We start from the raw sequence: 23,931 nt of genomic DNA, 5'->3' as shown, positions 1-23,931 counted from the left end.
TGTTAGTAACATTATTATTGTTATCAATAATGCCAATACTAAGTATTATTAATTATCATTACTGTTGTTGTCCTTATTTCTTCTTCTTCTTCTTCTGCTTCTTCTTCTTCTTATTATTATTATTATTATTATTATTATTATTATTATTATTTTTTCATGTTATTATTTGTCATTGTTATTAATATTACTGTTACTAACATTGTTATTATCAATAATACTAATACTAACAGTTATTATTGTTGAAATGTATTATTATTATTATTATTATTATTATTATTATTATTAATTTCATGTTATTATTTGTCATTGTTATTAATATTACTGTTACTAACATTGTTATTATCAATAATACTAATACTAACATTTATTATTGTTGAAATGTATTATTATTAATAATATTATTATTATTATTATTATTATTATTATTATTATTATTATTATTATTAAATTTCATGTTATTATTTGTCATTGTTAATATTACTGTTACTAACATTATTATTATCAATAATACTAATACTAACAGTTATTATTATTATTATTATTATTATTATTATTATTATTATTGTTGTTGTTATATTATTATTATTATTATAAAGCCAAGCAAACGGATATTTTTTTCCACCCAAGTTTCAACCTTTTCACGGTAAGACATTGTGACGTCAATTTAAATAAAAGTACTCGGCCCTCGTTCTTACATAAGACGACAACACGTTCATTTTCCTTACGTCTCTCGTGTATGTTTCCATGTCACTTCTCGTACGTGCGCTTCATTCCGTTTGCGAAAACACTCCGACCCCAACGTTCCTCTGAGGACGGGCTCTCCCATTAGTTAAAAGGAAATTCACCAGCAGCTCGCGGCCGCGCCCGTTGGCGTCACGGCAACACATCGATTCACTCTGAGTGCAAAGCCGCCGCGGACACATCAAATTAGTGCCAAGCTGCTAGCTATCGGTGGCCTATCTGTCTCATCAGATGTAAATAGGCCTGACCAGAAAAAAAAACTACAGTGATACCTTGGCTTACGAACTTAATTAGTTCCCAGACAGAGTGCGTAAGGGAAAAAGTATGTATCCCAAAAATTAATTTCCCATAGAAAACCATTAAAATGAGAATAATCCGTTCCCAGGTCCCCATAATTTTCTACTTTCTAATTTTCTAAGCCATCAAACTACACAAAATATACCTTATATTATGTATAATAAATGTGCTATGGTATTATAATTAAAGAAATAAACTGTAATGTATAATAACGTCGTTTTATTTACCTTTGTGATGGTCGGAAATGGCTTGATGGAATGGAGTGGGCGGTTTCCTCAGCATTAAACACTTGATGAGGAACGTAGCCTTCTTCTTTCACCATCTTGAGGAATGATCCCTTGTAGGTGCTTTCTCTGCCATAATTTTATCTAGTTCCTCATCAATTGTGTTCTGTTTAGCTGGGTTGATAGCTTTTTGCATCAAGTGTACAGATGGCTTGTGCGGGTTATTTGTGGAGCCTAATTGATGCGATATTTTAACCTTGCAGTCTATACTCTGCCTTTGAACAAAGTTGAAACTCTCTCACTGTCGTCTGCCTGTCTCTTTAATGTTTAAACCACCTCCCCTCAATGCTGCGTTCTTGACCAATCACGTGGCTTTAGACTAGGGGTGGGGAATAGATGACAAAAAAATTGTCGGCTGCCATTTTCTTTTTTGGAGAATGGCTTCACTCTCTCTCTCTGTCTGTAAACCCCCCTCCTCACTGCTGCGTTCTTGACCAATCACGTGGCTTTAACCGAAGACTGGAGGCGGGGAATAGAGGACAAAAACAATCGGCTGCCATTCTGTTGTTAGGAGAACGGGCTCGTTTGCGAACAACACATCACTCATAGTGGAAGTGTGTATCCTGAAGAATTTTTTGTATGCCAAGGTTAAATTTTCGTAAATTTAATGTTCGTAAACCGAAAAGTTTGTAAGCCAAGGGGTTGGTAAACCGAGGTATCACTATATATCGCAACACGGCGAAAGTATTCAATGAGTTGAAATGTGAAGCCTCACGCAGTCAGCCATGCTTGCGGAAAGCTCTCGTCCAGGTGCCTCGGGGTTTTGTTTATTCGTATGGCTGCCCCAAGCCATCTTTACAGACGGAGAGAGTGGGTGACACACGGCGGGGGGGTGAGTGAGCGGGTAGCTAACGCAATTGCTTTCGCTTGATGCCAGACCCCTCTGGCAGCAAGACAAGCATCAGGGATGCATAAGCGCCGCGCCCATGCGCCATTTACGGATTTTGACAACCACTGGCGCATCTTTGTGACGCGCACCGACACGGTCAAATTTGTTTAGTTTTGTTTTTTCAGATAAGAGACGTGATAATAATAATAATAATAATAATAATAATAATAATAATAATAATAATAATACAGTAAAGTCTCGTTATATCGATATTCTCGGGAGTCCGAAAAAATATCGATATAACCGGGACTATCGATATATCCGACCCTGTTTGCATGTAATTTTCTCCGCGCGTGCATAGAAATAGTATCGATATAACCGGGACTATCGATATATCCGATATCGATATAACGAGACTTTACTGTAATAATAATACATTTTATTTATAAGCACTTTTCAAAACTCTCAAGGTCACTTTACAGTCACTGGATCAGTTTTTTCTGTGGGTGAGCAGCGGCAGCCACACGCGCCAGCTTTCACTCAACCCGGAAGTAACTCAGAAAGATAGAAAGCAAGCTAGCTAGCTAATAGATTGCTAATAGGAAGCCAACTAGATAGCTAGCCAGCTAGATGGCCATATAGCAAATAGATAGCTCGCGAGCTAGCCAGCCAGCCAGATCGTCAATACATAGCAAATAGATCGCAAGTAGATACCGAGCTAGATAGCTAGCCAGCCAACAAGATAGCCAGATGGATAGCTGGATCGCGAGATAAATAAAATGAAGTCGTGAGGTTTTAATGCATGAAATACAGTGATACCTTGGCTTATAAACTGAATTGGTTCCCAGAAAATGTGTGTAAGACGAAAAATGTCTCTTCCGAATATTAATTTCCCATAGGAAACCATTAAAATGAGAATAATCTGTTCCCAGGTCCCCTTAAAACATAATTTTCTACTCAATAATTATTAAACCTACACAAAATATGCCTTAGTGTATGTACAATAAATGTGCTATTGTATTGTAATTAAAGAAATAAACTGTACTGTATAATAAAGTTGTTTTATTTACCTTTGTCCATATGATACCATACGCATACATATATGTCCATTATGATACGCATGCATGCACAGTGATACCTTGGCTTACAAACTTAATTGGTTCCCAGATAGTGTGTGTAAGACAAAAAGTGTCTTCCAAATATTAATTTCCCATAGGAAACCATTAAAATGAGAATAATCCAATCCCATGTCCTCTTAAAACATAATTTTCTACAAAGTATGACTTAAAACCACACAAAATATACCTTATTTTAGGTCTAATAAATGTGCTATTGTATTGTAATTAAAGAAATAAACTGTACTGTCTAATAAAGTTGTTTCATTTACCTTTGTCCATTATGATACGCATACGCATACATACATGTCAATTATGATAGGCATACATGCACTCTACTGCCCCCGCTGGCCATAATCTGTAATAGCAAATGGCAGAATTTCACACAATGACCAAGTCAATTATTTTGTGATGAAATGTGGGGATAGAGATCCACCATGACACGTCCCTGATCCACTGCTGACAAGGATGCTTTGATCCTCTCCTTTGTCATCTAGAAGTGCTCCATGTCACAAAGAGGGTGCAGCAAGGGTTTTTTGTTTTTTTGACTGTGACAGTGGTTGCCTTTCCAACAAATCTGTATTTTGTTTTTCTACTTCTTCCTTTCATAACTTTGCTGCTGTGAAATGTACATTTCTCCACTGCGAGAGAATGAAGGTACATCCAATCCAATCCAATAAAATGACAATACAAAGACGCAGAGATGCCTTTTCAGACACAAGGGGGGCAACTGGCCCACTTTTTAAAATTTCCCAGATGCACCCTTGAAGCATCTCTGAAGTCTGCAATAAGCAACATGGTCAGTGCCACCAATCCCCCACGTGGCTTTGGAGAGGGTGCCAAATGGAGTGCGACACGCTGGCGATCATTTTTCATTTCATTTCATTCTTTTCACTTAGGCAGAGCATACTGTTCCAAATCGCCTAATTGCCCTTTTTTTCTTTGTGTTCTCTCTCCTCAAGACTTGAGAAAGAATTTTGAGCAGGAGCCTCAAGCTCAAGAGGTGGCATTGGACCAGGAAGTGTCACTGAACTGCCACCCCCCCGAGGGAGTGCCACAACCCGAGGTGAGAATATAAGTATAAGTAATATAAGTAAGTACAGTGATACCTTGGCTTACGAACTTAATTGGTTCCCAGACAGAGTGTGTAAGGCGAAAAGTGTGTATCCCCAAAAAGAATTAATTAATTAATACTGTCATATAATAATTATAATAATAATAATAATAATAATAATAATAATAATAATAATAATAATTATTATTATTATTATTATTATTATTATTATTATTATTATTATTATTATTTGGCAAAATGCATATCAGGAGAGCACTCACTAACTGTGGGTACCCTCAGTGATCATTTAACAAATGTCAGAAAGAAAGAATAGGGAATAAAACCAAAAATTCTGAAGATACAAAAAGGAGAGGAGTAGCAGTACCTTACATTGCAGGAGTTTACAAAGAGTCCTTTGGCAACACAAAATTCCTACTTATTTCAAACCGATAAACACCTTAAGGCAAAAATTAGTGCATCCAAAAGATAGGCTGCCAAATGAAAAACAAAGTAATGTAGTTCAATACATTGTAAGAATAAAAATTGTAAAAAGCAGTACATTGGGGAGACTAAACACATTCTCAAAAAAAGACTTTATCAACATCGCAGGGATAATACTAGTGGGCCTCAATCGGCAGTACATATGCACCTAAAGGCTAGCAACCACTCATTTGACGACAATAAGGTTAAAATCTTAGCGAAAGAAAATAGATGGTTTGAAAGGGGGAGTAAAAGAAGTGATTTTCATAAAACAGCTAAATCCTTCGCTAAGCCGCCATGGTGGTGTGAGGTTCAATTTGGATCGTTCGTACAACAGCTTGCTTAGGCAACATAGGATTAGTAATGCTGATGAGGGGATATCAGTGCAAATAGGGCAATCAGGCCAGTCGTTAGTCAAGACAATAGGAACAATCAGTTGAGCCGCAGGGAGTCGTCCTCTGCTCCCCCCAACCTGAGAGCAGGGACCTATCATAACAGAGTCTGGACAGTAGGGATATACATATAGGGCCTAAACTACCAGTAAGACTTTCGTTTGCTGACGAAGTTTCTTGGATAAGAAACGAAACGTCCGGCACCTTCAAAGAAGTACAGATGACGGCTGAAGAAACCTTTTCATCGATGGACCGTCTCCTGTACGACTGAGAGCTTACACAGAAAGGAAAGTGCCAGCCCACACACAGCTTGACAAAAAAGAGCAAAGTCGCCACAGGGGAACATAGGGGTCGCACACAGATAAAAAGAGCCCAATTATGTGCATCACATGGGGCAATCATACAAACAACAGTCTTGCAGCACCCTCAAGAAGACAGAAGGTCTTAAAGTGAGACCAAGAAAACAAACCGAGGATATCTTGGCATTGGATTAGATTCGCCTTTATTAGTCTCTCAGTGGAGAAATGTACATTTCACAGCAGCAAAATGATGAAAGAAAGAGGAAAAGAAAGGAAAGTAAGAAGTAGAAAAACAAAATACAGAACAAAAAACAAAGTTTGAAGTCAAAACAACAACAAAATAAAATATGTAATGTGACATAACGCAAATGACACAGACAGTCATTCAATCTTAACTCCTTCAATGCCAGACAATGTGCCAAAATGTGTCCACTCCAGTGCCAGGGTTTTAGTCATGGTCACTCAATTTCCAGGACTCACAAAATATTGAATTTTAGGACTACATAAACATTCAATACAGCATTAGAAATCTTATGCTCTCTTCTTTCATCAAGAAAAAAAGAGTTAATTCCTAAATTATATGGGTCTGGAGTTATATGAGCTTGAAATGGGGGCAGCTGTACAAAAGGCAAATGGTGCCCCCTCATGGGAGGGAAAAACATCGCCTGATGTCTGACTAGCGCTTTATCGACACCCTCTCGCAAGAAAAAAAAACATTTTAGAGTTATTTCCTAAATTATATGGGTCTGGAGTTATATAAACTTGAAATCAGAAAAAAAGAGTTAATTCCTAAATTATATGGGTCTGTTCCATGAGTTATATGAGCTTGAAATGAGGGTGGCTGTCCAAAATACAATGCAATACATACATATCAGTTTATATAGCGCTTCGACAACAACTGAAGCTAGTACAAAGCGCTAACATGGAAACAATGAAAATGCTGCCTCTTGCGGAAAAAACATTGCCAGAGACCATGGCCAGCGCGTTATCGGCACCCAAACAAGAAAAACACAAAACCTGAACAAATTTCAATTCATTTCCCGTGTAAATTTGTGAATGGCAGTGAATGAGTTATGAGTATGAAGCAGTTTGAGATGAAAGATGAGAGCATCACAGTGTCGTTTTCACCAGTGGATCAGGGATGTGATAGTGAAATGTGCCTGTCTGCTACAAGCTAAATATTGAAAGTCAACACGACGCTGTAGCATCCATTGACGAAAAGAGACTGTCTCACATCTTCTGTCCAACGTAAATCCGCTTCAATTCCAAGACAGTTCCATAGACAGGGAACATCCGACTTACGACCAGCTCGACTTACGACCACCCATACTTACGACCATGACTTCCAGACCCTATTTTTAAAATTGTAATTCTACACCTGGCACCGCAACACGCTAGCAACGCGTAAGACAATTTTGGCTAGGCAGCCAGCATCTCACTCTCGCACAGCAATCGACCGTGTGATGGCACCAGAGTGGGGGTGGGGGTGCATGTCCTTTAGTCTCTACTCAACATTTTGAATGGATTTCGACTTACGACCATTTCGATTTACGACCGTTTGGTCGGAACGGAACTCGGTCGTAAGTCGGATGTTACCTGAACGCATCGGCGCTGATGCTCCTTTCTTAGATGAATGTCATTTAAAGGACAACTGACACCATTTTTTTGTTTCCTAACTGACATCAGAAAAATGTTTATAGCATCTAAAATACCCAAAACACACAGGCTGATATTTTTAGTCAAATGCAAAACACTGATAAAAATTAGTTAAAGTGTCCCAAAACGTTTTCAAAATGACCACGGAGATGCCGCGTTTCAGATGGTCCCACCCCTTGTTCGTGATGTCACGCCAGGACGTCTTGCCTTGCACTAGAATCAAAACAATGGCTTCAGATTCGGAGAAGATTCTTTCTTGTTACTCATCCAGTTATGAATATGGTTCAAATAGTTCTGAAGAGGAAAGCATACATGTTTGCAAGCGATTAAAGAAGTACTTGCGTATCAATTCTAGCCGTCAGGACTGCAATGTAGCATCCCAGAAAATGCACAAGATGGCGCCTAAGCTCCGTTGGAAATGGGATGATTTGTCTACTGGGAATTTGTGTCAGTTTGAATCAAATAGCAGTCTTGGTCCAACACACGCCGATTCACCATCGCAGTTTTCAGACCAAACAAAGTACCCAAAATGCATTGTGTGTCACTTTCTCGGTCAGGCGTGACATCACGTCAGGAATCGTGACCAACTCAAAAACAAGACTTCCGGAATATTCAGTGTGAGTCTTAAAAGGTCAAATATAGCTATATGTGTTGGAATCTTTGTAAAATACGCTCAGTAGAAGTCATTTGAAGTGATTTTACAAATTATGAACACAACTTGTCCGGACAACCGACGCCGTCCTTAAAATAACTTTTAAGGCCAAAATCAACACAAAAGAAAGCTCGCTATGCTTCTCGTCGATGCTCCCTGTGGCTCTTAGCATGCAGTGCATGGCTGGTGTGGAGAGTTGGGATCAGTTGCACTTTTCACCAATCAAACTCTCTTTTAGGTGGAGTGGCAAAGAAACGAGGATGTGATCGACCCGCAGAGCGACCTCAATTTTTTCATCACGGCCGACCACAATCTTGTCATCAAGAAAGCCCGGTTGGCCGACACGGGCAACTACACGTGCGTGGCCAAGAACATTGTCGCTCGCCGCAAAAGCAACTCTGCTACCGTCCTAATCTATGGTAGGTGGACACTCGTCTTCAAAAGATGGACTGTTTGGATGATTGGGATTTGTCTGATGGGTCACATGGGAGAACTGTAATATTTGGTAGATGAAGTTCACGGACAGAAAATTCACGCCTGCAATATGAAAAAAGAAACTGGCATACACCGCTCCCCTACTTACAAACATTCAAGTTACGAACAACGGTACATACGAACAATTTTGGAGTAACATATATAGTATTCTCATCAGTTGTACATGTACATATATTTATAGAGCTTATGAAATAACGTCTGCCCGGAGGCCCGGGCCATACAACTTTTACGTCGGGCGTACAACTTTCAAAACGTCTCGGCCCAAGTGGCTGACAACTTCTTCAAAAAAAAACTAAAGGTCAAATCAAAAGTTTGTTTTATTCAATAAAGCTAAAGCTACAGGCAAACCGCTACAAGCCACATGCACTCATCTTTCTAAGAGCCTTTCAAAACTCTCAAGTACACTTTACAGTCAAGGTATAGTCCGAAGCACGAAACAGGCTACTGATTGGCTGCCGTGCTATAGCGTGACTGTAAAGTGTACTTGAGAGTTTTGAAAGGTGCTTAGAAAGAGGAGTCCACGTGGCTTTTAGCAGACAACGCAACGCAAACATAGCATTGTGCACCATGATGACAAACGACAACCTACGACACCTAAATCTTCAGCAAGGGATATTTACCATAAATTAAGCAAGGGAAGAATTTGTGGTAGGTATTTCCTTAATTAAAAAAATCCTTTATACTTCGCAAAACAATGTTTTTTTTTTTTTTTTTTTTTTTTTTTTTTTTTTTTTTTTTTTTGCGATTAGTCGTCTTATTGTGTTTCGAGTTGTGAAAAATGGGGCAGGCAACTTTATGGTCAGGCTGAACAGAGTTGTCTGCCCTGGTTTCCGCTCACTTTTTGTCATGAGTTTCAGACACTGCTTACAAATATTCGAGTTACGAACAACGGTACATACCAACATTTTGGGAGTAACATCTTCAGTTGTACATGTACATATCTTTATGGAGCATATATTTCATAAAATGTTTATTTTGCAGTACAAACGAATACAGATTACTTATACAAGCCTGAAACATACATTCCATACAAAATACAGTGATGCCTCGGGTTATCAACCCCTTGGCTTAAGTACTTTTTGGTTTACGAACGTTAAATTTATGAACATTTTGCCTTGGCATACGAACTTTTTTTCGGGATACACACGGAGCGCCACAATGAGTGATGTGTCGTTCGCGAACGAGCCCGTTCTCCTAACAACAAAATGGCAGCGGACTATTTTTGTCCTCTATTCCCCGCCCTCAGTCTTCGGTTAAAGCCACGTGATTGGTCAAGAACGCAGCAGTGAGGGGGGTGGGGTTTACAGAGAGAGAGGGATTGAGGCCGTTCTCAAAAAAAGAATATGGCAGCCAACTTTTTTTTGTCCTCTATTCCCCGCCCCCAGTCTTCAGTTAAAGCCACGTGATTGGTCAAGGACGCAGCAGTGAGGGGAGTTGGTTTAAACATTAAAGAGACAGGCAGACGACTGAGAGAGAATGAGAAAATGGATAGAAAACAGTGAAATTTGGACTTGTTTCAACTTTGATAGTTCAAATGCATAGTGTAGACTGCAAGGTTAAAATATCCCATCAATCAGGCCCCACAAACAACCTGCACAACTCATCTGTACACTTGATGCAAAAAGCTATCAACCCAGCTAAACAGAACACAATTGAAGAGGAAATAGATAAAATTATCGCAGAGAAAGCACCTACAAGGGATCATTCCTCAAGATGGTGAAAGAAGAAGGCTACATTCCTCATCAAGCGTTTAATGCTGATGAAACCGGCCACTCCATTCCATCAAGCCATCAACGACCATCATAAAGGTAAATAAAATGACTTTATTAGAGAGTACAGTTTATTTCTTTAATTATAATACCATAGCACATTTATTAGACATAAAATAAGGTATGTTTTGTGTAGTTTTAAGGCTTAGAAAATTAGAAAATTAAGTTTTATGTTGACCTGGGAACGGATTATCCTCATTTTAATGGTTTCCTATGGGAAATTATTTTTTTGGGATACACACTTTTCACCTTACACACCGTCTGGGAACCAATTAAGTTCTTAAGCCAAGGTATCACTGTATCTATTTTTCTCTCCCCATTTTACTTCAACAGCCTTCAATCTTCTGCGGCAGCAGAGCCACAATGTTGAACGGTAATTAATATTCAAGTCTCAACAACCTGAGCATGAGAACTGCATCACATATTCCATTTTGACTACTAAATTCCCACCAGCAGTGTTATTTCTCAGGGGATGTGAATACTAACAAGATAGCTGCTGTTTTTTTTTTCAAAACATATTGACGAAAATAACTCACGGTTGAAGCCAAACATGGCAGAAACCAGGGACATTTTTTTTTATCCAATGAAAGGCTAAAAACGAGGGCGGCCCGGTAGCCGAGTGGTTAGCACACCGGCTTCACAGTGCAGAGGTCGCCGGTTCGCGTCCCGGTTCGGCCTCCCTGTGTGGAGTTTGCATGTTCTCCCCGGACCCGCGTGGGTTTTCTCCGGGTCCTCCGGTTTCCTCCCACACTCCAAAAACATGCATGGCAGGCAGATTGACCACTCCAAATTGTCCCTAGGTGTGAGTGTGAGAGTGACTGTTGTATGTCTTTGTGTGCCCTGCGATTGGCTGGCAACCAATTCAGGGTGTCCCCCGCCTCGTGCCCGAAGACAGCTGGGATAGGCTCCAGCAACCCCTGCGACCGGTACGGAAAATGAGATGAGATGAGGCTAAAAACGATTTAACGTATGCCCCGCGATGGCATACTTCATTTACAATACAATACAATACAATACAATACAATACAATAACATAAAATACAAGACATATTAATTTATATAATAATAATAATAATACAGTAAAGTCTCGTTATATCGATATCGGATATATCGATAGTCCCGGTTATATCGATACTATTTCTATGCACGCACGGAGGAAATTACATGCAAACAGGGTCGGATATATCGATAGTCCCGGTTATATCGATATTTTTCGGACTCCCTTGAATATCGATATAACGAGACTTTACTGTAATAATAATAATAATACATTTAATTTGTAAGGGCCTTTCAAAACTCCCAAGGTCACTTGATTGGTCAAGGACGCAGCAGTGAGGGGAGGTGGTTTAAACATTAAAGAGACAGGCAGACGACTGAGAGAGAATAAGAAAATGGATAGAAAACAGTGAAATTTGGACTTGTTTCAACTTTGATAGTTCAAATGCATAGTGTAGACTGCAAGATTAAAATATCCCATCAATCAGGCCCCACAAACAACAAACAAGTTTGATTTGCTTTCGCGGGCCGAAAAAAATGATGTGACGGGCCGGATTTGGCCCGCGGGCCTTGACTTTGACACCTGTGTTTTAGATGCTATAAAATGTTTTTTTTTTCAGTTAGGAAACAAAAAAATGGTGTCGGTTGTTCTTTAACATTCATTTAACTTTTTGGTTCAATGACATACCTGATGCGCAAATGTTCCAGATCCCAAGGGCAATTTTCTTGCATATATTGTACAATAAGCTTGGCTTTGCGATAATGCGCCACCGTGCTCATGAACGTCACATTGTGTCCATTTTGTAGATAAACAGAATGCAATGAAAAATGCAGATAAATGCACATTAAAATACAACACAGCCGGTTTTGACTAAACCTTCTGTCTAACTTCAGTGTTTGTACAAAAAAAGGTGGGATAATGGTGTCTTTGACAAACAATAATTCTCACTTAGCAACATTGCCAACAGATTGCTTTGGCGCGTGCACCTCTATTCCTCCCCTTCATTGCTTTGAAAAGATGACAAATTAATCACTGGTTGTGTATTGAATCGAGGCTAAATCACAATCAAAGCTCTCTTGTTTCCGTTCACTGCTCACCAGCCGTTCCTCCGAAGAATAAACGTTGGCCATGCTAGTTGATCTAGCTAGCTTCAGCGGGTCATAATAGCGGCTACTTTATAAATGGGGTTCAACAAGGGGCCAGAAATGCATTTTATCACAGCCTGACTGGTGAGAGTGCATTCTGTGCTAAGAGGTAATCAAGGCTTGTGTTGCCTGGCAATTTACTTTGCTGTGGCGGGCAATCAGTCGCATAGAGAGGACAAGGAAATGATTCAGTCACGACAAGCCCAGGCGAAAGTTAAGAGGGGTAAATTGTGGGCGGGGATGAATGTCCGTAGAAGGAAAAATGGCCCCGTTCAAGTCACTGTATCATGGAAGAGGAAACAAGAAAAGTCAGATGTAGGGAGGTGTAGATTAGAAGATGGTTGGATGCAATTACTTGCCATCAACGGTGGAGCGTCCGTCGGTGATGTGCTGACAACGTGTGCGCCTGAAGAACATGGCCACTCGCTGCTTCATCAGGACGAACTGTAATGACTTGAGCTAGATTGTGCCGCACTTTGCAATTGCAATTGGGGTGAAGTAATGATCGGGCCTGCTCTCTGTAATTCACACGACATAATGCATGACGTGAAATGGGGCATTCTGGGATGCTTGATTGCCACAATCCTCATAACTTGCATTGCTGTGATGTATGACACATTTAGGCTGGTTTCAGTTCTGGTTGGCATTTTACTGTGCGAAGGTAGAGAAAGGGAGTCAAAACATAGCAGGTCAGCACTCACAAACTGTAGTTACCCTCAGTGGTCTTTTAACAAATGTCAAAAGGAAAGAATAGGGAATGAAACCAAAAATTCTGAAGATACTAAAAGGAGAGGAGTAGCAGTACCGTACATTGCAGGAGTTTCTGAAAAAACTACAAAGAGTCCTTTGGCAACACTATCTGGCATTGAAAGTGCAACCGTCACCATTTTTTGCTTCCTAACTGACATCAGAAAAATGCTTTATAGCATCTAAAATACCCAAAACACACAGGCTGATATTTTTAGTCAAACTTAAAGGACAACCGACGTCTCCGGACAAGTTGTGTCTATAATTTGTAAAATGGCTTCAAATGACTTCTACGGAGCGTATTTTACAAAGATTCCACCGCATATAGGCTATATTTTACGTTTTAAGACTCACGCTGAATATTCCGGAAGTCTTGCTTTTGAGTTGGTGACGGGTCCGTACGTTACGTCACTGAAGGAACACCCCTGACCGAAAAAAGGACACATCGTAGCAGTCCTTCCATCACGTCAATGCATTTTGCTGTACTTTGGTCTGAAAACGTCATGTAGGACCAAAAAGGGGCAGAAGAGGGCGACAAAGCTCCATGTAAGGAATTAATCAGCCTGTGGAAACAGGCTGATTAATTCCTTACACTGCTTTGTTGCCATGTTCTGCCTTTTTTGGGTGCAACATTTCCCACCCCTGATGCCTCAAAATGACATGAAATAAATTATTTAATCGATTGCAAACATGTATGCTTTCTTCTTCAGAACTATTTGAATCATATTCATAACTGGATGAGTACCAAGAAAGCATATTTTCCGAATCTGAAGCCATGTTTTGATTCTCCAGCAAGTCAAGACGTCTTGGGGTGACATCACGAACAAGGGGGCGGGACCTTCTGAAACTGGCCACTTCCGGTTTCAAATTGAAGTACTTTATAGACACTTTAAGTCATTTTTATTGGTGTTTTGCATTTGACTAAATATATCATACTGTGTGTTTCGGGTATTTTAGATGCTATAAAACGTTTTTCTGATGTCAGTTAGGAAACAAAAAAGTGACGTCGGTTGTCCTTTAAAATATAGCTATATACGGTGGAATCTTTGTAAAACTTGTCCGGCGGCGTCGGTTGTCCTTTAACTATTAATAGTGTCAGAACAAAAAAAAGGATATAGGAGTGCCAATTAAATGTTTTTAAGTCACTTGTATATTTACTCTACAATTGCAAAAAATGCATTGGATAAAATAACAAATTTCCATTCCGCTATCATAGGTCAACTGACTTAATAATAATAATAATAATAATAATAATAATAAATTTCATTTATAAGCGCCTTTCAAAACTCTCAAGGACACAGGGTATGACCACAGTGCATTATATCTCGTACCTTCATTAGGCGTCGTTTGGCATCTGTAAGTAATGGAGGTATTTTCATCTCTGTTTAAGCAACACACCTGTCTCGTAGTTTCATCTATGATTGGCTGCATTCACGTCTCCAGACTTGCGCTGAGTATTTTAAATTAACAGGCATAGCGTAGGTAGTGTGTTTGTTTGTTTTGATGCACACACAAGCATAATTACTTTGTGACTAGATATTCGACGACGCGGAGGCGGATACTCCCGCTTTCCAGTGCATTCCGCTCACCTGACATGCGACAAGGAGGAAAAATAGATCATCATTTGAGCTCACATATACAGTACGGTAGCACAGAACAACCACGGAGGGAATGAGGCTGTGTTTGCTCAAGTGTCTTTACTTTTAGCAGATCCGGTCTGGATTGTGGAAATTTTGACATTGCAGTCAATTTGTGTCGAATGCAAAATATCGCCTGATCTTGATTGATCTGTGTAAGCTCTCAGTCGTACAGGAGTGGTCCATCGATGAGAAGGTTTCTTCAGCCATCATCTGTACTTCTTTGTAGGTGTCGGACGTTTCGCTTCTTATCCAAGAGGCTTTGTCAGCGAACTAAAATTTACTGGTAGTTTTGGTCATATATATATATATACATATCTGTATAAGCTCTCAGTCGTACAGCAGTGGTCCATCGATGAGAAGGTTTCCTCAGCCATCATCTGTACAAAAGTGTAGGTTTCGGACGTTTCGCCTCCTATCCAAGAGGCTTCGTCAGCGAACTAAAGTCTGACTGTTCGTATCGGCCCCATTTATATATCCCTAATGTCCAGACATGGTGGCGCCGGACACAGCTATGATAGGTCCCTACTCTCAGGTTGGAAATATATATATGTGTATATATATATATATATATATATATATATATATATATATATATATATATATATATATATATATATATATATATATACCCCTACTGTTCAGACGTGGCGGTGCTAGACTCTGCTATGATATAGGTCCCTGCTCTCAAGTTTTTGACGACAACAAGGTTAAAATCTTAGCTGAAGAAAATAGATGGTTTTAAAGGGGGGAGTAAAAGAAGCTATTTTCATAAAATAGCAAAACCCTTCACTAAATCGCCATGGTGGGGTGAGGTTCAATTTGGATCGTTCCTACTTCTTAGGCAACATAGGCTTATTTATGCTGATGAGGTGATACCAGAGCAAATGGGGCAATCAGGCCAGTCATAGACCCCATACTCAGGCAGCACAATAGAAGTAATCTATCAGGACAATAGAAGTAATAGTGTAGCCGCAGGTAATAGTCCTCTGCTGCCACCCCAACCTGATAAACATTCCCAAATTTGTTCAGGTTTTCTTTTTTCATGCTTAAAGCGCATAAAGGGCAGCATGTTAGCCCTTTCTTTCAGCTTCAGCTATATTTAAAGTGATATGTCACCAAATATGTATGGATTGCATTGTATTTTGGGCAGCCGCCCTCATTTCAAGCTCATATAACTCCAGACCCATATAATTTAGGAATTAACTCTTTTTTTAATGAAAGAAGAAGTAAGTGTATGGTTTCTTACGCTGCATTGAATGTTTATGTCGTCCTAAAACTCAATAATCTGTGGGTCCTGCAATTCAAGTGACAATGACAAAACCCTTGGCACTGGAGTGGACACATTTTTACATGTCGAGCAGTGAATGAGTTAAGTATATGGTGTGTGTAATATGTATGTACAGTATATGTACGTGTAATAGAAAAAAAAAAGATACAGTGATACATTGGCTTACGAAATTAATTGGTTCCCAGACAGAGTGTGTAAGACGAAAAGCGTGTATCCCAAAAATTAATTTCCCATAGGAAACCATTAAAATGAGATGAATCCGTTCCCAGGTGCCCATCAAAGATAATTTTCTACTAAATAATCCTCGAAACTACACAAAATATATGTTATTTCATGTATAATAAATGTGCTATGGTATTGTAATTAAAGAAACAAACTGTACTGTATAATAGTCATTTTATTTACCTTTGTGATTGTCGTTGATGGCTTGATGGAATGGAGTGGCCGGCTTCATCAACATTAAACACTTGATGAGGAACGTAACCTTCTTTCACCATCTCGAGGAATGATCCCTTGTAGGTGCTTTCTCTGTCATAATTTTATCTAGTTCCTCATCAATTGTGTTCTGTTTAGCTGGGTTGATAGCTTTTTGCATCAAGTGTACAGATGGCTTGTGCGGGTTATTTGTGGAGCCGGATTGGTGGGAATTTTAACCTTGCATCTACACTCTGCCTTTGGACTCCTTTCAAAGTTGAAAGGAGTCAAAATGTCACTGTTTTCTATCCATTTTGTCACTCTCTGTCGTCTGCCTGTCTCTCTAATGTTTAAACCACCTCCCCTCACTGCTCCGTTCTTGACCAATCACGCGGCTTTAACCGAAGACTGGGGGCGGGGAATAGAGGACAAAAAAATGTTGGCTGCCATTTTCTTTTTTGGAGAACGGCATCACTCTCTCTCTGTCTGTAACCCCCCCACCCCCATTGCTGAGTTCTTGACCAATCACGTGGCTTTGACCGACAACTGGAGGTGGGGAAAAGAGGACCAAAACAAGCCGGCTGCCATTTTCTTTTAGGAGAACCGGATCGTTCGCGAGCGACGCATCACTCATTGTGGCAGCTCCGTGTATAACATTCGTAAGCCAAAAAGTTCATAAGCCAAGGGGTTCGTAAACCAAGCTATCGGTGTACAAAAATGACTTTTTTAGTTTTGTCAAATGTTACTCATTGCTGCAAAGCAGAGAGGAGTGACTGGAACTGCTTTTTCAGGTGAAATACACTGATTGATCACTGAAATTCAGGCATGGCGTTCTTCTCAAAATGTCTGAATACTTTTCAGTGATGTATTGTGACTTGGAAGTAATACACGACTGGAGAATGGAAAAAAAAACAAAAAAACATGCACTTATTAGAGTGGATCGTCACCTGGTAACACTTGAGGTGGCTATAGTACTACTTGAAGTGCAGGAAGCAGCCACCTCCTCTCAAACTTCCCACTGCGGCCCTCACAATTATTCTCGTAACACGCACGTCTGGTCCTTAGTGCATGTCGGGTAATCCTGGCTGCTCTGTCCTCTCATCCCATCGTCCCTTCCAACCTTCTCCCCAACACCTAACCCCACCAAACCATGCCCCTCCTTGCGCCGGTCTGACAGTCAACGGCGGCTGGTCCACGTGGACCACCTGGTCGTCCTGCAGTGCTGTGTGTGGACGTGGCTGGCAGAAGAGGATTCGGAGCTGCACCAACCCCACGCCATTGAACGGAGGCACATCCTGTGAAGGGCAGAACGTCCAGAAAAGTGCCTGTGTGGCCACCTGTCCAGGTAAATCCCAGGCAAACCAACCTCTGCTTGTCCTGTGCCAATCGGCTTCCTATGGCTTTCTTTTTGCATTCTTTTTCTTGCATCCCAATTTCATTTGCTCATCTTGATTTTGGCCCACATCTCCCCTGGAATGGTTTTTCTCTTATATTCTGTAATTCTACATACACAATCATTTGTAGTACTTGTGTGACAGAAGGGTTTTAGCTAGGCTGAAAGCAAAGGTGTATAAAACGGTGGTGAGACCAGCCATGATGTTTGGACTGGAGATAGTGCCACTGAAGAAAAGACAGGAAGGAAAGCTAAAGTTTCTTCTTTGGGAGTGACCAGGATGGATAGGATCAGTAATGAGGATATCAGAGGCACAACTCATATTAGAGGCCCTGGAGAGAAAGTCAGAGAGGACAGACTGAGATGGTATGGACACGTCCAGAAGAGAGTCTGACTATATAGGTGTGAGTTACGACCACCCATACTTGTCGTAAGTATGGGTGGTCGTAAGCACAACCGCCAGACCCTTTTTTTTTATTCTACACTTGGCACCGCAACGCGCACGCAGCCGGCAACGCGTACTATAATTTTGACCAGCCAGCATGTCACACACTGGCACAGCAATCAACTGCATGACTACACTCAATACAGTAGTAAACAGTTTTGTATACATTACAGCAGGGGTGTCAAAGTCATTTTTTGCCGCGGGCCACATTGTAGTTATGGTTTCCTCTCGAGGGCCGTTATGAATTTGGGGAACCCATTAGAATGTTTAAATCCCTTCAAATATTACATATAGAGCACACAGCAAATTAATGAATAACTCATTTTCAAATCTGAAGTCAAGAATAATGACTTTTATTGTGGTTGACATCCAAAAATATGAAATTTTGGCTCAGATTTTAGCAATCGTCATGGATTTAACAAGTTTGATTTGCTTTCGCGGGCCGAAAAAAAATGATGTGGCGGGCCGGATTTGGCCCGCGGGCCTTGACTTTGACACCTGTGCATTACAGGGACAGTTATACACTAATAAAAATCGATAATACGATAAATAAAATGATAAAAATGACACTATAAGGTAATAATAATAATAATAAGAAGAATAATTTTCATTTATAAGCGCCTTTCAAAACTCTCAAGGTCACTTTACAGTCACAGGATCAGTTTTTCTTTGGGTGAGCAGCGGCAGCCACACGCGCCAGCATTCACTCAACCCAGAAGTAACTCAAGTCGGTAGAAAACTAGCTAGCTAGTTCATAGCCAATAGATAGCTAATAGCTAGCCAGCTAGATCTCTAGCCAGCCAGCCAGATAGCTATTGTCCAGTATTGTAATCATAATACATTTCATTTATAAGCGCCTTTCAAAACTCTCAAGGTCACTTTCCAGTCACAGGATAGGTTTCGGTAAGTACAGTAAAGTCTCGTTATATCGATATCGGATATATCGATAGTCCCGGTTATATCAGTACAATTTCTATGCACACACGGAGAAAATTACATGCAAACAGGGTCGGATATATCGATAGTCCCGGTTATATCGATATTTTTTCGGACTCCCTTGAATATCGATATAACGAGACTTTACTGTATAACATTTATAAATGAACTGTACAGTAAACAATTTTGTATACACTACAGGTACAGTTATACAATAATAAAAATCAATAATACGAAATATAAGTTTTATTTATATATATATATATATATCGTTTGGTATATAAGAGTTCCCAATCGAAAATGTTGCTTAAAAACAACAGATTGACATTGTATACTATCCTGTCGTGTAAACGTCACGTCGGCCATTTTAAATGGATATCAACTTACGACCGTTTGACTTACGACCTTTTTGTCAGAACGGAACCCGGTCGTAACTTGGATGTTACATGTATATGGGAAGTATGATGCTGAGCCTTGAACTGCCCGGCAGGAGACCGAAAGGAAGACCTAAGAGGAGGTTTATGGATGTGGTCAAAGAGGACATGAAGGTAGCTGGTGTGAGAGAAGAGGATGCACAAAACCGGGTTAGATGGAGGACACTGATTCGCTGTGGCGACCCCTGATGGGAAAAGCTGAAAGGAAAAGAAGAATTATTTGTCGTACTTATTAGTCCTCACATTGTTAAAAGTGATTGATCATCGCACTTTGTTCATAAATCTGGTTGTATTTTATGAAGACCCTGCTCTTATTTCATAGAGCCCTATGATTTAAGCGACATAGTCCCAGTCAGCCATGCTGCTGTGTCAGACCAACTACTACGTTTGTTATAGTTTGCAGCTAAAGCTCTGCAGTAAATACGGGCAATAAAAGAGTGAATTATGGCATCCTGTGTGCTATGTTTACGTGATAAGAGTCGAGGGGTGTTTCGTTCTCCTGCTCAGTCTCTCGTGAGTGAATCCAAGAGGCAAGGGAGTGCCTTGCCTTCCCTGATACTGAGCAACAGATATCGATCCGATGTAGCCTAAGATGCAACTTGCTGCGTTTGCAATCCGACATTAGCCCCCGTGACGAATACTCGGAGATAGCATGACAGCAGGGGAGCTTCATATGAAAAATGAGGTGAAAGGTGAAAGAAGCAAGATGGAAGTGAATACTGTTGGAGGAGATTGGCCTTCTTTCCTCCGCGTTATTGGTGAATATTGGATTTTGGTTCTCCAAATACAGGGTAGAGTCGATGAACAGTATCTTTGAAGGGTCTATTGGCAGAATATTCCAGACACACATGATTTACAGACAAAGGCTACATGATTACAAGTGTATCCACACCATGGACACACAACATATTTATTTAATCAGAAAGAGCGGTATCGAGACTATGGCACCACATCGAGGCGGAACAATTCGTATCTTTTATCAGTTTGTCTCCACAAAGTCGTCAGTAAGCAGTGTATCTATCAAGGTTAACAGATTGGATTGGATTGACCTTTTAAAGGACAACCGACGTCACTTTTTTGTTTCCTAACTGACATCAGAAAAACGTTTTATAGTATCTAAAATACCCAGAACACGCATTATGATATTTTTATTCAAATGCAAAACACGAATAAAAATGACTTAAAGTGTCCAAAATCTGCTAATAAATGAGCTGCAAATTGGGCATTTTCAGAAAGTCCCGCCCCCAGTTCGTGACGTCACGCCAAGACGTCTTGCATTGCTGGAGAATCAAACCAATGGCTTCAGATTCGGAGAATATGCTTTCTTGTTACACATCCAGTTATGAATATGATTCAAATAGTTCTGAAGAGGAAAGCATACATGTTAGCAATCAATGAAATAATGTATTCCGTGCCATTTTGAGGCAACATTGGGGGGAAATGGATCACCAAAAAAGAGGCAGAAAATGGCGACTGTGAGGGATTAATCACCCCGTTTACACAGGCTGATAAATTCCTTATATGGAGATTGGTCGCTTTTTGGTGCAACATGACGTTTTCAGACCATACAAGCACAGCAAAATGCATTGACGTGATGGAAGTACTGCTACAATGTGTCATTTTTTCGGTCAGGGGCGTTCCTTCAGTGACGTCACGTACGGTCTCGTCACCAGCTCAAAAACAAGACTTCCGGAATATTCAGGGCGAGTCATAAAACGTAAAATATAGCTATATGCGGTGGAATCTTTGTCAAATACGCTCCGTAGAAGTCATTTGAAGCCATTTTACAAATTATGGACGTCGGTTGTCCTTTAAAAGGCACTGAAGGAAATGCTACACTTCTGTCGGCAGCAGCCTCCCTTCCATTCTATAAAGCAGGCTTTATTTTCTGACGTAAATCAAGGTATCGTCTTTCACATCGCTCATGTAAAGACATCACCAGATGTCAAGCGCAAGTGGAAGTAACCTAACCCCAAGTGGATGGAGGCATACGATGCTCATTCAAGGCTACTATCTGGATGGAATCTGGTACTATTCGCTCTCAAGCAAACGGTAATTACATTAAATTCAATTCAATGGGCGGTCCGGGGGATGCTTGACATTCCCCTGTAGCAAAAGCACAACACTGACCTCCTTGAGCATGAACAGATGAATGTCAGTCCCGCTGTTGTTGGGCCAAAACCTCCTCTCCTCTTTCGCTCTATAGAGGCAGCGTGTATAATTTGAACTTTACTGTGCTGATAGTGTGTCGTCTTTCTATGGTTCATCGATGAAAAGGTTTCTTCGGTCGTCATCTGTACTTTTTTGAAGGTGTCGGGCGTTTTGCTTCTTATCCAAGAGGCTGCCAATCCAAAATTGTTCAAAGCGACTAGGTTTTAAACAATACTTTCCGATCAAAACAATCAAGTGTAAAATAATTCAGCAAGAAAATCTATGACAGTGTGTATCCCAAAAATGAATTTCCCATAGGAAACCATTAAAATGAGAATAATCCGTTCCCAGGTCCCCATAAGACATAATTTTCTACTAAATAAGCCTTAAAACTACACACAATATACCTTATTTTATGTATAATCAATATGCTATGGTATTATAATTAAATAAATAAACTGTCAATAAAAAGTCATTTTATTGACCTTTGTGATGATCATTGATGGCTTGATGGAATGGAGTGGCCGGTTTCATCAGCATTAAACACTTGATGAGGAACGTAGCCTTTTTCTTCCACCATTTCGAGGAATGATCCCTTACAGGTGCTTTCTCTGTGATGATTTTGTCTAGTTCCTCATCAATTGTATTCTGTTTAGCTGGCTTGATAGCTTTTTGCATCCAGTGCTCAGATGACGTGTGCGGGTTATTTATGAAGCCTGATTGATGGGATATTTTAACCTTCTAGTCTACACTCTGCTTTTGAACTATCAAATGTTTTAAACAATACTTTCCGATCAAAACCATCAAGTGTAAAATAATTCAGCAAGAAAATCTATGATACCAATTATTTTTACCCAAATGATAATAAAGGAAAATAAATTCCCTTGAACAAATTCCTTGTGTGTGTTCTACATAATTGGTAATAAAGATGATTCTAATTCTGATTCTGATTCTGAAATAGAAAATAATGTGAAACAAGCTGAACTCGCTTCTGCAAAATTGAATAGCTGTCGTCCCGAAGTGATGCCAAAGCTGACTAAGCTTTTCGGATGAATAGCGAAACGTCAGACACTTTCAAAGAAGTACAGATGACGGCTGAAGAAACCTTTGCATCGATGGACCAGTCCTGTACGTCTGAGAAATTACACAGACCTTCCTATAGTTGTCGATGCATTTGTCTACTTGGCTCTCACTGGTATCATTCTAAGTTTATTCTTCTTTTCCTTTGGTCTTTTCCCTTCAGGGAATCAGTGTCCTCCATCCATCCCGGTTTTGCGCATCCTCTTCTCTCACACCGGCTACCTTCATGTCCTCTTTGACAACATCCACAGACCTCCTCTTTGGTCTTCCTCTCGGTCTCCTACCCGGCAGTTCAAGACTCAGCATCTTTCTTTCCGATATAGTCACTCTCTTTCCTCTGGACATGCCCAGACCATCTTGGTCTCTCTGACCTTCTCTCCAAAGCCTCTAATATGAGTTGTCCCTCTAATATACTCACACCTGATCCTATCCTACCTCCCAAAGAAAACCTCAACATGGTATCATTCGAAGTTTGAATGACACAAAAAAACACAAATTGGTGAAGTCAATACTTTCGATCAGTGGTTCTTAAACTAGGTTCGATCGAACCCGAGGGGTTCAGTGTCTCCGTCCGTCTCAGTGGTTGGTATGTTGGATCCTCCACCACAGAGGTCCACCACTCAGTCTAGTCTGCAGTTAGTGGGTACAGTCATTGAAAGTAGGGGTTCGGTGAATGAGCACATGAAACTGGTGGGGTTCGGTGTCTCCAACAAGATGAAGAACCACTGCTTGAGATGCTCACTGACGTTTTGCGTTTGACCTTTGGTCTTCTCACTGTGTTGGGAGAAGACAACAAGATTCGTGTTCAGGTGCCTGTCAATCGTTTGGTCTTGCAACCGTGAGGGATATAGGTGACTTTCCCACTCCCTGTGCTACCTATGTCAGTGGCTAAGACAAGTCCAGCTGTCAGCAGAGTCACCTTAAAGGCCAAAGTCTGACAAAGCAGAGCTACGGACATTATCAGTTTGTTCTTTCCAATTACAAGTGGCATGGCGACTCGGCTGTGTCCTCACTGATGTGTCTCCTAAGTCGGTAGGGATGAAGTGACTGCTCAGTCATTTGTCAGGAGGCTCACGCACTGGGGCCCAGCAGCGACAAACTCAAATACAGTGATACCTTGGCTTAGGAACTTAATTGGTTCCCAGACAGAGTGTGTAAGGTGAAAAGTGTGTATCCCAAAAAATAATTTCCCATAGGA

At 40.3% G+C, this 23,931-nt stretch overlaps 1 protein-coding gene across 4 annotated transcripts in view; it reads left to right on the top strand.

Moving 5' to 3' along the window:
• unc5a (unc-5 netrin receptor A) overlaps positions 1 to 23,931 on the top strand; it is a 233,535-nt gene that overhangs the window by 140,829 nt on the left and 68,775 nt on the right. For 3 of the 4 annotated variants that reach the window (XM_089019674.1, XM_089019659.1, XM_089019664.1), the window contains 3 exons: positions 4,229 to 4,332; positions 8,038 to 8,218; positions 17,472 to 17,639. In XM_089019674.1, coding sequence (XP_088875800.1) covers positions 4,229 to 4,332; positions 8,038 to 8,218; positions 17,472 to 17,639 — 453 coding nt within the window. The remainder of the gene's footprint in view (positions 1 to 4,228; positions 4,333 to 8,037; positions 8,219 to 17,471; positions 17,640 to 23,931) is intronic. The other variant, XM_089019684.1, reaches the window with a different exon arrangement.

This window comes from Hippocampus bargibanti, linkage group LG02, assembly GCF_051943395.1.
Source record: "Hippocampus bargibanti isolate YZ-2025 linkage group LG02, ASM5194339v1, whole genome shotgun sequence".
Classification (NCBI taxonomy): Eukaryota; Metazoa; Chordata; class Actinopteri; order Syngnathiformes; family Syngnathidae; genus Hippocampus; species Hippocampus bargibanti.
Note: the sequence above shows the minus strand (reverse complement) of the source record. Positions and strands in the feature narration are given on the sequence as shown.